This window comes from Pelodiscus sinensis, chromosome 6 (genome assembly GCF_049634645.1).
Source record: "Pelodiscus sinensis isolate JC-2024 chromosome 6, ASM4963464v1, whole genome shotgun sequence".
NCBI lineage: Eukaryota > Metazoa > Chordata > Testudines > Trionychidae > Pelodiscus > Pelodiscus sinensis.
In genome coordinates this window covers 87,581,201-87,595,423 of record NC_134716.1, presented here as the reverse complement: position 1 = coordinate 87,595,423, position 14,223 = coordinate 87,581,201, and the positions used below count along the sequence as shown (strand labels likewise).

General features: G+C 42.1%; 1 protein-coding gene across 10 annotated transcripts in view; it reads right to left on the bottom strand.

Moving 5' to 3' along the window:
* TENT2 (terminal nucleotidyltransferase 2) overlaps positions 1–14,223 on the bottom strand; it is an 84,722-nt gene that overhangs the window by 53,897 nt on the left and 16,602 nt on the right. For 8 of the 10 annotated variants that reach the window (XR_012904874.1, XM_075932335.1, XM_075932336.1 and 5 more), the window contains 4 exons: positions 14,061–14,152; positions 12,321–12,405; positions 10,426–10,495; positions 2,068–2,144 (listed from right to left, as the gene is read on the bottom strand). Coding sequence is in view for 9 of the 10 variants with exons in the window: in XM_075932335.1 (XP_075788450.1) it covers positions 2,068–2,144; positions 10,426–10,495; positions 12,321–12,405; positions 14,061–14,152 (324 nt within the window). In the remaining variant the exon portion in view is untranslated. The remainder of the gene's footprint in view (positions 1–2,067; positions 2,145–10,425; positions 10,496–12,320; positions 12,406–14,060; positions 14,153–14,223) is intronic. The other 2 variants (XM_075932338.1, XM_075932340.1) reach the window with 1 other exon arrangement.

The following is a 14,223-nucleotide window of genomic DNA, read 5'->3' as shown; positions in this document are numbered from 1 at the left end:
CATGAAGTTTGTCCCCATAATCCTGCTTCAGAGGGAGAGTGTGAAATTGGGCTCACAGAATACACCAGAAGTATTTCAAGAAGACAGCAATTTCCATATACAGGCAGTCCCCGGGTTACATGGATCCGACTTACATCGGATCCCTACTTACAAACAGGATGAGGCAACCCCGCACTAGCTGCTTCCCCCCAGCAGACCAGGGAGACACAAAGCTAGCGCCCCCTCCCCCCCAGCAGACCAGGGAGACGCGGAGCGGCTTTTCTCAGCAGACACCTCAGCTTGAGAATAAAGGACTGAGGAAAGTGAGGTGTGGGAGAATAAAACTGAGCTCTGGAGAAATGTTTGGCTAGAGTTTCCCCTACAATATGTACCAGTTCCGACTTACATACAAATTCAACTTAAGAACAAACCTACAGTCCCTATCTTGTATGTAACCCGGGGACTGCCTGTACTCAGAAATGCAGAGGTTGTTTATCTCTCCTCCCCAAAACAGGCCACTCTGCGTCTCTCAAGGAAGGTATGAGTCTTGTACTCAAACAGGCTCTCCAGAAGCTCTATCCCTTTTTTGCATGGAATCCAAGTGGTCCATATAATCTCAATCCTTCTATTACATCTTCCCAAGTTGCATCAAGAGAGATACAAAACTACAACTTGTCCAAGACAGCTGAAGGCCAACTAAGGATAGTTTCAGGATACCTAGTACTCACTCTTAGATGTATCTTCTTCGGTTGGTTGGTTGGTTGGGGGGATTTTGGAAAGGGGAGGCAAGATATTTATATTTTGCTCCTTGTGTGTCTAACACTGATCTGAATTGTTGGTCTGCAGCTGGGGTGAAAGTATGCTTAGAATAATCAAGGAAGTCTGTGGCCCAATGTTTCTGTTTATCTGCTCTGTGAGAGTGAGCCAAGGATCTGGGTGTTGAAGATGAGCTGATATGCTCATTTTCCCAGGTGGGGAGTCTGATCCTCGGACTTCAGCAGGGATCTATTCGGGTGAGGAGCTGTTACAGGGGAGCAACAGGTGTATGGATCTGGGCCCAGAGACTCCTTTCTGCATTCGTTACTGGCAGTGACGGCTCTATCTGGTGCTGTCCAGGAAGGCAGAGGCAGCTGAGTTCTACAATCAGAGGCGTAGCTGCTAGTATGGCATAGTCTTCCATCTGGCATGCTGCTCTTCTAACTTCAGTGTCATCAAGGAAATGGAAGGGGCTGCTTCCCCCCCACAGCCAGTTCTTTCCCCAATCTTGCCTGTCCCCTTTTTCTAGTTGGGCTGCCTGTTGCCCAACACAAACAGCTCTCCAAATCTGCCTGGCTCCTCTCCAGTTCAGAGGAAAGGGGCTAAAATGACCCCATCCTGACTGGACTGTGAAGGAAATTGCATTCTGCTTGCAGAGCTGACCGAGCTTCCCAGTAAGACACTGTCCCGTCCACTTATCGCTAATTTTTCTCATGTTAGCTCTACCTGCAAGAGTACCAGCTCCAAACACCTCAGAAAGGGAAGAAGAGCTGAGGGGCAATTTCTCCCCAAAAATCAAAGGCAGGCAGGCCTGAGACTCTGCTAGGAATTGGCTAGCCTAATTCAGTCAAACAATTTTCAGTCTAAATCTGAACTACTATTTGGAATTCCCCCCAGAGAAACTCTGAAGGAGGGAGGCTGAGCCACCTACCTTTAGGGAGGCAGAAGAAACTAGGAGATCTTCAAGGAGCAGTATTACCCTGCTCCCAGTGACTGATGGGGCAAGTTCTGCCTCCAAGCTGCAGACAGGCTGACATACCCCCCCATAATAATTATGTGGACTGTCATATGAAAAACAGACATTTTAAATTCAGAAGTTAAAAAGGTTAGTTATACTAAGTTGCACTTCTTTTCATCATACAATTGATCTTTGAAGAATTATGGGTAAGAAGAATTACTGTATCTAATTTAGTTACTTAATAAAAGAGATATCTTTCCAATAAGATTAGATGCTAATGCGTTTGTAACAAAAGTTCCTCTGAAGGGGGTTAAACTGAAATGCTAGTTTACAGTAGAGAAAGCTCTCTGAAAATAATATAAAACACAACTTACTGTATGCATAGGTTCTGAGAAGGAATGTATTTCTTATTCCTACAACATTGTTTACATTCAAGTCAAACTCCACACAGCTATGGGGGGAAAAAAAGTAAAACCATAAGCACACATTTTTCAAATTAAGATATAACTACCATATATTTATTACCATCCAGTCACTGACTGAATTAACTGTAAGTTTGACTAGAAATGTGAGTTTAATGTAAGCTTCTAGACTTTTGCTTCTTCTGTGAGGGTATTAAATATGCTGATTGCTTCATTACTACTCATGTCTTAATTACATTTCTTTACACTAGTTTTTGGATATCAAATCAACAAGCACTTTAGAATGAGACATTTGTTTTGTACAAAATATGGAAGATTTGCTATTAACTCAGTTTCTCCATTGTTAGTCAGACTTCAGAGTGTGATTTTTATAAATTTCATGGTAAGCAGCAAACAGATAAAAAAAACATAAGCCTATTTTCAATTTACAAATATTAATTTCAGTGGTTTGTGTTAGATTAAAAATTTCTAGTAACATTTGAATTTATATTAAGAACAGCAATGCTTTAAGCTATAACAGGAGGGATACACTATATGGACCAGAAGGTAACTCATATCAGTGATATATTACAGATTCAGGACTGACTCAATCAAATTTTCTTCTTATTTTTCTTTAATTTTTAACATCCTTTTTTTAATTTTTAAAATCTATTTATGCAATTTTAACAGGTTTACAAATCATTGCTAGACAGACACCAAACAAAACACAAAACAATAATCATCACAGTAGTGAACTTTTGTTTAGAAAAACATTATATATTGCTATAATTACCTGACAGTTATTTTAGAAACTCTTTTTGAGAAAAAAATCCCTTTGTTATGTTACTTAGATTTCCTTTATAATAAATCATCATACAAATTGTTATCTTGGTGAAAACCAAACTATGCCAAATAAGCTATCAATTCTGAATATCTGCAGAATACACTATACTGGAAAAGGATTTTTTTTTTAATACTGCTTTCAGACAGCCCATTGTTGCAGACATTATATTATTTGAAAACCTGTATCAGAGTTAAATCTTACTCTTTCAGAAGTTTTAATGGAACAATAAAGCCCCACAAAATAAAAAGAAAATCAGCAGTGTAGGAGGATTACAAGTTTGAGTTATTTGGTAAATATTTGCACATTTATTTACAATATCACTAGGAATATTAGTGGTCACTGAACTAAATATGTTTCATGGGAGCAGCTGGGAAAGAGAGTGTGTGCCTGGCCAGTTCCGAGGGGTGGGGCCAGCAGCCAGTGTACTCTGGCCCCACTCTCAAGGAGCCCCCTGCCACTCACAGGATGCCAGGTGGGAACTGGTCTGTGAGGGGAGCCAGTATAAAAATCAGCTCCCCTCACGGACCAGCTGCCTGTCTCCCCGCACTGCTGCCTCTGATACAGGAGTGGCAGCAGCTCCCGTCCCAGGAGACTGTGTGGGGGGTGGGAGGGAGGAGATCTGAGCTCCTGGACCCACCATGAGCCGGAACTGAGCTAGGCTGTCTGCCTGCCTACCTCCTAATAACACTTTAAAGGCAGAGCTGCAGCAGGGATAGGTCCCAGACCAAGCACAAGCCAGGGCACTCTTCCCCCAACTTCCCTTAGTCCTTGTAAAATGAGGGTTACAGGAGTCAGAGTAAGAAGTCCTCCAGCTTGACATTATTTCAACATTATGTTGAAATAATTGCTTGCTGTGTAGACGTGGACTATGTTATTTTGGAATAACGTCAGTTATTCTGAAATAATGTTGCTGTGTAAACATAGCCTAACAGATAAGTAAATTTTTCAATCCCTGATATTAAAGAGTTTCCACTTTGTGTTGTTGTTGTTGTTAAGGTTACAGCAATATATTAGGTGAAAATGTATATAGTAACTTTACTAGCAAGCAAGTTTATGAACCATAAGCTTACGAGAAAATTTATGAAAACTACCTAATACTGTGATTTTCATACTTATTCTTAAGAGTTTTTTAAAACCTGTGTTACATAAAGATAACTACATCTAGTCACTTAAGTTTCTCACCTGTGAGTTACTACTAAAATCATATAGGTGACTACTGCAGTATTTGGGCAAATTATATGATCTTTGCTTTTACTTCACTATTTGGATAATTTATCCACTGCTAACATATGATTGATCATTTTATTCAACTATTGTAAAAGTAATGTTTTGCATACTTTGACCTTGTGTCCCACAGTCTCATGCTCTATTCAACAGACCATCTTTCTCCTATTTTGATTCTCATTGTAAATGGAAAGTATGTAATGAAAATGCAATTAGAATTTCATAATCCAGAATGCAAGTACAGGCAGTCCCCGAATTACGCGGATCCGACTTATGTCGGATCCGCAGTTACGAACGGGGCCCGTCTCCCTGGTCTCCAGCAGACCAGGGAGAGGAAGCAAAGCGGCGGAGCACGCGGGCAGCGGACAGCCCAGACGCGTCTGGGGGAGCAAAGCAGAGCAAAGCCACGGAGCCCGAGGGCAGCAGGACAGCCATGGCGCATCTGGGCTGTCCCACTGCCCCTGTGCTCCGTGGCTTTGCTCCGGACGCCTGTGGTACAGCAGCTGGGGCGCTGCCGGTTGGTCCCGTAGCGCCGCTCTGGGCGCTACTGGACCAACCCGGCAGCACCCCAGCTGCTCTGCCCCAGGCGTCCTGATTCAGCCACTGCTGGTCAGTTTCAGCAGCTGCTGAATCAGGACGCCTGGGGCAGAGCAGCTGGGGTGCTGCTGGGTTGCTCCAGTAGCACCGAGGAGCGGCGACGCTACTGGACCAACCTAGCAGCACCCCAGCTGCTCTACCGCAGGTGTCCCCAAGTCAGCCGCTGCTGAAACTGACCAGTGGCTGACTACAGGAAGCCCCTGCCCCGGGCTTCCTGGAATCAGCCGCTGATCAGTTTCAGCAGCAGCTGACTTGGGGATGCCTGGGGTTCTTAAGTTGAATCTGTATGTAAGTCAGAACTGGCGTCCAGATTCAGCCGCTGTTGAAACTGATCAGTTTCAGCAGCGGCTGAATCTGGACGCCAGTTCCGACTTACATACAGATTCAACTTAAGAACAAACCTACAGTCCCTATCTTGTACGTAACCCAGGGACTGCCTGTATAACAAAACTGAAGGTAGTTGCTTAAAAAAAACCCAGAGGTGATAACTGTATCACCTTCGATACTACAAAGTCTAGAAGTGGGGGGGTTTGAATCACAGTGGATCTTTTCAATAAATTGTCTCAATAAGTTTTGTGTTCCCAAACCCCCCCCCCCAAGATAGGATAAAGTGATAATGTGTGCACCGGTGGGAGGCAGGGAGGGAGAAGAGCGCAGTGTGTTGAAAACAGCTTTATATTAGAAAGCTACTCAGGGAATTCTCTACTAGAAATAGTTGGAATCCTCATATGAAAATAATATACAAATAGTCTTCCTACCCTAACATGCAGGCCCATAAATTTAAAAAGACTTGGACACCACTTCTATACTTTGTCATTAATTTAATGCTTTTACATCTAATCTTATTTACAAGTAAACACTCAGATGTTCAAAACTCAGCAAGGTTAGTAGGATATAAATAGCTATGCCATACCTCATCCTAGTGCATCCGATGTATTATTTGACTGTTATTTTCATATTGATTCATAAATTTCACAAGAATTATGCTTTCATTAAGATGTCTACCTTTTCATTAAATATGCATTGTTTTTCTCTCAAGTACTAAAAGAGTAAAAATGCTAAACCAAGCACTTAATGTGCATGCATGACCTGTGTACTCTATGGTTAGCACAGAAGTCCATAATTTTCATAGAATACTAGAACTGGTATTCTACAATTCTATGAAAATTATGCATTTCTATGCTAACCTCATAGCCATGTCTCTCCTCCTCCCTCGGTTCTCTCATAATTCAAAGCCCTTGACTGCTGAGGACTCCAACAGCAGCGGAGGAGAATTAGTCATGGGATCTACACTTACCACAACATCTTAAAGAGACACTGCTACTAAAGAAAGGCAAGTGATGGTCGCACTATGAGTGTCAACTGCATCATTTGACCAAAGGCGGGAGTACAGCTTTCCCAAACTTGGCATCAGCTCTAGTGAAATCCTGTGCATAATACTTGACATACATGAGTGAATTGCACTGTGTAACTATGTGGCAAATTTCAGATATCAGTACATTTCAGAAGTAGGCTACAGATGTCACCTAGGCTCTGCTGGAGTGACCCTTAACAACCGTTAGGCTAGCCACAATAGCTAGCAGGTAACAATTAGATACAATAATGACCTAAACGGCTAAAGAACTGCATGATGCATCTTACTGCAAATACAAAGGGAGGCATTCTGAAAGATTTGGGCTTGTCAATATAATATAGAAGAGCTCTGAATATGTCCAGAATGTGCAGCTTTTTCCTTCCCTAGTGAGGAGTTTTAGGAATAGAAGTAAATTAGTGGAATGGTTTGAATGGATCTCAGTAATGACTTAATGACTATGAGAATGGATCTTACATGATTCATCAATACCACCTTGCCTTTACAGAATGAGGCATACAGGTGCTCTAACGTGAGTGCCTGATGCTCACACATTCTTCTGGAGGATTAATGACCATCAAAAAGACTGTTTTGAGAGTAAGGCTACAGATGGAGCACAGAGAGGTTTGAAGGCATAGGCAGAGGCTCCACAACCTTTGAAAGGACAACAGTGAGGTCCCATATGGAAGCAGGTTCTCTAACCACATGTAGATAAGCAAGCATTAGTCTCAAGTTTGGATACCATTAGATGAGAGAAGAGAGAGAGCAATTGTATCACAGACCAGGACCCTGCTGTGCTAGAGGCTGAACAAAAAGACATTCCCTGGCTCCCAAGAGTTTACAATCCAAAAAACAGAGGATAGAAGCAGACAGGAAGTACAAGGAAACTGAGTCAGCAAGGTAGGCAGAGGTCTTGGCAGACCAGCAGCCTAAAAATTGCCAAGGCTGGTTTTGAGAGAGGACAATGAGTTAGTTGTGCAGATATTTATGACAAGCTCTCCCCTCCTGCCCCCTAAGCATAAGGGGCAGCATGGTAGAAGGACAAATGTTCTTGTTTTCTTGGGATGGGGCTCTGCATTTCTGGACATGTGGAAGGGTGGACCAGTGCCAGTAAGGCCAAGGTGACAGATAAGGATGCTGGCCCAATAAGAGTTCCCCTGTCCACTGCCAGTCACATATCAGTGCCCAGTATAGAATGTTGCCAGAGTTCCCTCTAGGTTTCTTTCTGATCCAACAAGGGAAGATTCCCTAATTCATGCAGGGAAGAAAGAGTGGCTTGGAAATGGCAAAGAGAAGTACATCAGTGGCATTGGCATTCACAGAGGATGACATGCCAGATGTCCAATATCTGTCACAATGACGATGCAAGAGGGGATTGGAGTTCCTAGAAGGCATATCTCTGTACTGGAAAGGTGTTGTGGTTGGTATCAACTCCAGCACAAGACCAGGCATCTTCTACATAATCTGTATCTTGCTCTCAGCCTCGACATCAATGAGGATGAGACAACTTTTTGTGAGGAACATTTCTCCTCCTTGCAGGATGAACCTGCTGCATGTTCTGGCGGGGCTCGTGCATGTGGTACAAGTCTGTCACCCAGAGCTTTTGAGAAGTGGAGAAAGCTTATGTTGGATCTCTTCCTTCCCCCTTCGTCCCCCCTAGTCAGGGTCAAAACAGTATTAAGGCTATTGAGACAAAAGGACCAATGCCTGGATGGCCTTGGTCAGAGACTTTGGCACTGATACTAATGGTCTGGGTGCCATTTTCAAAAGCTTCTTCTCTTCACTGAACTAAGATGCCTGGTTTCAGGGTGGCACTTTCAATGGATAGGCCCTTCCACTCTGACTTGGGAGTTCTCTTCCCCGAAGACAGACATGACTTTCATGGATTACTCAAGTAGATGTAATCTGATCTTGACATCTCTCAATTTTCGAGTGCAGGAGTATCTTCTTCCCAAACTTGCTGGGAGTATCATCTTCCTTGAAGCAGAAGAACTGTCTGCTGAGCCTATCAGTTAAGAGCATAGGGCCATCACAAGAAAGATAGGGTTTAAATCCTGGAGATTTAGAGTCAGTCATTATGGCACTTAACGCAGAATGTTTTCAACTACTGCATAGGGGACATATGGGATACAGATGCTTCATAAAAAAGGATAAAAATTCCAAGGTAATGAGAAGTGAAGAAGAGTTTATTCACAGAACAAAGGTTGAAGCTCAAATAGCATAGCAGGTTGAACATGTTCCAAGTTCCATTTTGCTGCAACAGACAGTAAAATGCAACTGAGGGGAGGGTTGCAGACATTCTGTCCTTTACACCTTGGTAAGGGAATATGAGACAACACAAGGGCATTTGAAGAACCGATAAACTACGAATCTTTTGAAAGCAGTTTACGTCCATTCGGCATATTTACATCTACAGTGGGATCCACAATGCGATACTCAAAAGAAATCATGAATTAATTCTCAACAGTTAAATACTTAACTTATGAAAATAGAATTTGTTTTCTGTGAAAACATCTTGAATTTTTCTCCTTTGAATTTTATTTGGTGAAAAAGAAACTACAGTAAAACTCCAATTGTCTGGCATCCAGTGGTCCGGCACTCCCGATAGTCCAGCACCAACTGGAACCCGGAAGTGCTCAGGCCAGCTGTACAATTGGAGCTGCTGGGAGCCCCATAGGTGCTCGCGGCTGGAAAAGGGAAGGGGAGAAGAGGGGAAGGGGATTATACCCGTGATGGGTCTGCCACGACCTGCACTGCATCTGGCGAAGGGGATGGGGAGTGGGCGGGGAACGGCGCGGCGAGGGGTGAACCCTCCACTGTTTTGTAAGAAGGTGGGGGAAGCCCCGCGCTGCCGCCGAGAGTTTCCGGGAGGGGAGCGGGCTCCTCACCCCCCCCAGACTGCAGTAGTTATCGCCGAGCAGGGAGGTGAGGGGCAGTGCTGTGGGACCAACCTGGCAGCGCCCCAGCTGCTCTACTCTGCCGCTTCCCCATGTCCGCAGCTGCCGCTGCTGAAACTGACGAACAGCAGACTTGGGGAAGCAGCGGAGCAGAGCAGCTGAAGCACTGCCGGGTTGGTCCAGCAGTGCTGCCCCTCACCCCCCTGCTTGGCGATAACTACTGCAGTCTGGGGGGGTGAGGAGCCCGCTCCCCTCCCAGAAACTCTCGGCGGTGGTGCGGGGCTTCCCCCGCCTTCCTACAAAACGGCGGAGGGTTCACCCCTTGCCGCGCCGTTCCCTGCCCACCCCCCGGACGCAGTGCGGGTCCCGGCAGACTCATCCCAGCCCCCCACCAGAGTACCTCCCGATACTCCAGCATATCCGATAATCCAGCACCACCTACGTCCCAAAGATGCTGGATTATCGGAAGTCTACTGTATTAACTAGAACTGTTCAGGAATTTTTTCCTAAGATGTAATTTCTTTTGTTAAAAAAGCCAATTTTTGCAGGACTGCACCAGTTTCACCTATACTTTTGGTGGGAAAGATGCCTCAGGTCAACACTAGAAATCACGCACCCACACACACACACACACACACACACGCCTCAGAATAGTGCAGTGATTAGGGCCCTCATCTGGGAAGTTTAATGTATGGGCTCAGATTACTGCTCTGCCTGATTTTGAGCATGGGCTTAAACATGGGCTCCTCTACATTCCAAGAGAATGTTCTAGACCCCACACTACATATTACTTTGTAGAGGATGACTCACTTTGTTTGATCTGTTGAGTATTTACTTATTTATACCAAATGGAACAGATCAGAGATAGCATTTGCTTCTCTGAGTAATTAGGACATTCACCTGGAATGCGAGAGACCCCAGTTCAAGTTCCTGATTCAGAGTAAGGACTTGAACCTGAATATCCACTTCCTATGCATGCCCCTAATCACAGGAATACTAGTTATTCTGGAGTTGGAGCAGTCATTGATTTTTCACTCAAGATTTCAAAAGGCCTCTGATGTGCCTTATTGTGCAACAGGACATTTTTCAAAATCTCAATTTTTTTTTTGCGGGATGAAAAAGGGCTCTCACCAAGGTCTACTATTAACAAAGGCCTTAAGAAACAAAACACTGTGCACATAATATACGACATGGTGCTGCTATTTATTCTCATCATAAAAAATTAACAACTCTTCAGTTGCAACAATTGCCTAAAACCAGAAAGGATCTTGTGCTAGCTGACAAGATCTCTGATCTGACTACAGTACACATCACAAATAAGAACCATGATTTTGATGGGTTTACCAAAGTTCAAAAGTACATGTTTAAGAACTTTACTGTATCAGGAATAAGAAAGGATGTTTATTAAAGGTACTTGCCTGACTTTATCCCTGAACTTCACTATTGGCACTTTTGCTCGAATCAGCTGAGGCCTCTCAATGTAGCTTGCTGAAAGGGAGGAAAAATATATGCAGTGAAGTTTCATGCAAAAAGGCAAGATGCTGACCTTATGAAAACTGGATCCTAAAGTGGTAGTCAAGTTGATCACATTTAATAAATAGGAGCCGACTACGGAATCTGGCTAAAGTGATTTAAATGAACTTTTGTAATGAATCTACAAAAACAACTAGCTAAAATATAATCTAGGTGGTAAGAAAAAATTGAAGTTAATTTATTTCTGAGAAAAAACAATGGAGTAAGGCTTTTCAATGGGACATGAGATACAACTAGATTAATCCTGAAGAGACCGATTTCAAATGCTACATTGAATAGTCCTTGTTCACATTAAAGTGACCACTGACTCAATAAAATCCCTTATATAATTGTTACTGTTTAAGAAGTACAAAACCAGATTTAAAACTTGGAAACAAGGCCCCATGGCCTGCTAACATAAGCAGAACAGATTAACACTGAGTTGTGGACATGACATGTAACCAGGCTGTGTAATTTTTCATTGAGATTTTAATTCAACATTTTGTTAGATTAATACATGGATTTTTTTCTGTACCCAAAAATTGCATCTTCATTACACATACACATGTATGTAAAAATCCCTGCAGAAACTGTTAATTTGGTTAATTGACTCTTCTCAGAAATGTTTCTGAGCATCCCATCAACACAGAAAACAAGTTATTGTTATTTTTGTAATTGGGACAACTCTTTCCATCTAAGGTGGGAGGGGAGAAATGGACCACACCAGCATTTTGCTTTCCAGGAGCCAGGAGCCTCTTCCCAGAGGCCTCTCTCACTCAGGAGTTATCGAGATAAAAAGCTGAGTCCAAAGGAGCTTAGTTTATGGTTCCGCATAATGGTCAACAGAACTTTTTATAGCCTTCACTATGTTAGCAAAATTTTGGACAAGTTTGGACTATGCATGCTTTCCATATCAAACATTTTTTATTTTCCTTTTTTACTGCTATAAATTAAGCCCTAAATAGAAAGTATGGGGAAAATAAAGATAAGAACGAAGGCTATGTCTAAACTACACTCCTCTTCCGAAAGAGGAATGTAAAGAAGGCTAATCAAAAATTCAAATGAAGCACAGATTTACAAATCTTTTGCTTCATTTGCATAATCGCATGTGAGCGCGTTTTTGAAAAAGAAACCTCAGTCTAGATGGGTTTCTCTCGAAAAAAAAACCCCTTTTTCGAAAGAACCCATACTCCTCATGTTTTCCAGGAGTATTGGTTCTTTCGAAAAAAGGTTTTTTTCTCGAGAGAACCCCGTCTAGACTGAGGCTTCTTTTTTGAAAAAGCACTCATACGCTATTATGCAAATGAAGCGAGATTTGTAAATCCGCACTTCATTTGAATTTTTGATCAGCCTTATTTACATTCTTCTTTCGGAAGAGGAATATAGTTTAGACATAACCAAAATTAATAATATTCCTACCTTTAAGAACACCTTAAATTAACTTACTCCTCACTATAGTTTTATTTTGTCTGTCTCTCTCAAGGTAGCAAATATAGATTAAGCAGTTTCTCATATTTGCAATCATGTTCTCAACTAACGTAATGACGTACAGTATGGGTTACAGGCACTATAAGGTAATATTAATTTATTAAAAATTATCTCGTCAGTGAAATTTAAAAAGTCATGTTCACCTGATTTTAGAATTTGCAAGGCCTTTCCAACTACTATACCAGTTGCCTTTCAGATAAGATCTTGTATGTTATATTGTATCCCATTTGATTAGAATCTAGACAACATACACATATAAAGGTAGCTTTAATGAAATAGCCAGTTTGCCTCCAGAATTACAAAGCACTCTTACCAGTTGACTGGGACTTACAAAGTTTAGTACAGAAGAGTTTTTGGACTAAGCTGAGTATATGTCTTGCTTCAGTCTTCTGATTTACCTGAAATGCGAAATGTAAGAGACAGAACATAAACACATGACCCTTTCTCTTTTCCTACTCTTGTATAACATTTAAAGTTTAATGTGGAAAATCTGTCATTTTAGGAGATAAGCATGTAAAAACTTAATAGCATTCAGGAAGTTTATCAAACTATTTTTTTTAGCATCAGCTTAAATATTTCATTCAGTTTTACTTGTGCATCATAGTTACACTAGAAAACAACTATGATAGGAAGATAACCCATGTCTGACGTAAGGATGTTACATTTAGTTTAATCAACTAATTGACTAGTCAATAAGTGGAGGAGCTTCAGTGGTGTTCGCTTCCAGCCCTGCAAGCTAACCCGGCTACAGTTCTGCCTTTAAAATGTATTCTGAGCCAGCAGACTCTTAATAGATTAAAAAGGCTGAAGGGCTGCAGGGGAGTGGGACCCAGTGCGAGCCAGGCCAGCTGATTCCCAGCTCGCACTGTGTCCCGCCCCCCCCAGCTGCACACCAGTCTTAAATGTAAAAAGGCTGGAGCACAGCAGCGGGAACTCAGCCCCCCCACGAACCGGGAGTCAGTCCCCGCTGCCATGCTTCTGATTTTTAAATGTATTAAGAGCTGGGAGACTCTTAATACATTTAGAAAGCAGAGGCGTAACATCTGGGACTGGGCACGAGCCAGGAATCAACTGATTCCCAGCTTGCGCCCAGTCCCTGCAACCCGTCTGCCCCCCCCAGAGATGATGCTGGGAGAAACTGGCTTTTAAGCCAGCTCCTGCCAGCACCGACTCCTCCTCTCCCGCCCTTTCTGCCTCTGATAAAGGCAGCTGAGGGGGGAAGCGACTAGTCAAGGGAGTAGTCAACTAGTCGCTTACATCCCTAATGTGAAGAAACAGATGCGAATCTCCTTTCACTTTATTGGTGTTACTTATAACAAAACTCCAGAATACTCTACTTAAGTCTTAGTTTTACTATTTCTTTTATCTGAACTTAAACAGTTCCCCATATTTAGGTTCCTCTCACTATATAGAGTCAAGTACATTTTATTGATATATTGCATAAGGTTTCTTACTGCGGTAACTTTTTCAAAAGTTCATATTCTATGTTTTTTCTCACTAAGATTTTGTATCACCAGAAAGTTTGTCTTTGCTTTTTAATAATCATGTAAATAGGTGAGTCACTGCTATATGTAACCTATACTTAAAGTTATTTCCATCTTTGAGAACTTTTTTCCCGTTTAAGTTATTCACTTATTGAAAAATCTAAAGATATGGAATATACAGCAATATTGGCTATTTCTGCCTTACTGTGGAAACTTAGAAAAAATGCTCCCTTATTAGAACAATCAGTCTTGTGCCTTTAAAATAAAAGAGGAAGAGCACAGAACTAGGAAACAGGATACTTGGGTTGTATGCCAGCTGTGTCACCATCCCTCTGTGCTTCAGTTTTGACTATTTGTAAAATTAAGATAATAATTACTTTACAAATCTTAATATAACTTTGTGCAACAACCCTATCAATTTCTTACACGCATGGATTCAAAAATAGACTTAATCCACTAAACAAAAACCACATTTTCAAGATAATACCTTAAAAGGGACAATGTGCTTTACTACAGAGTTCATTGTGTGAACAGTCTTCCCATTTTAACATGTTTTTAAAGTAACTTACCGGCTCCTCTTTAACCACCAGGCACAAGTCACCATCACTGCTACGAGTACCAAATCCATTCAGTGAAGATCCAACCAAGAAGAGTCTGCTCTCTGTAGCAACAGAACCATTGAACAAAGCTTGAGGATTTTTCTTATTGCCAACAAAATCATGTAATTGAAAT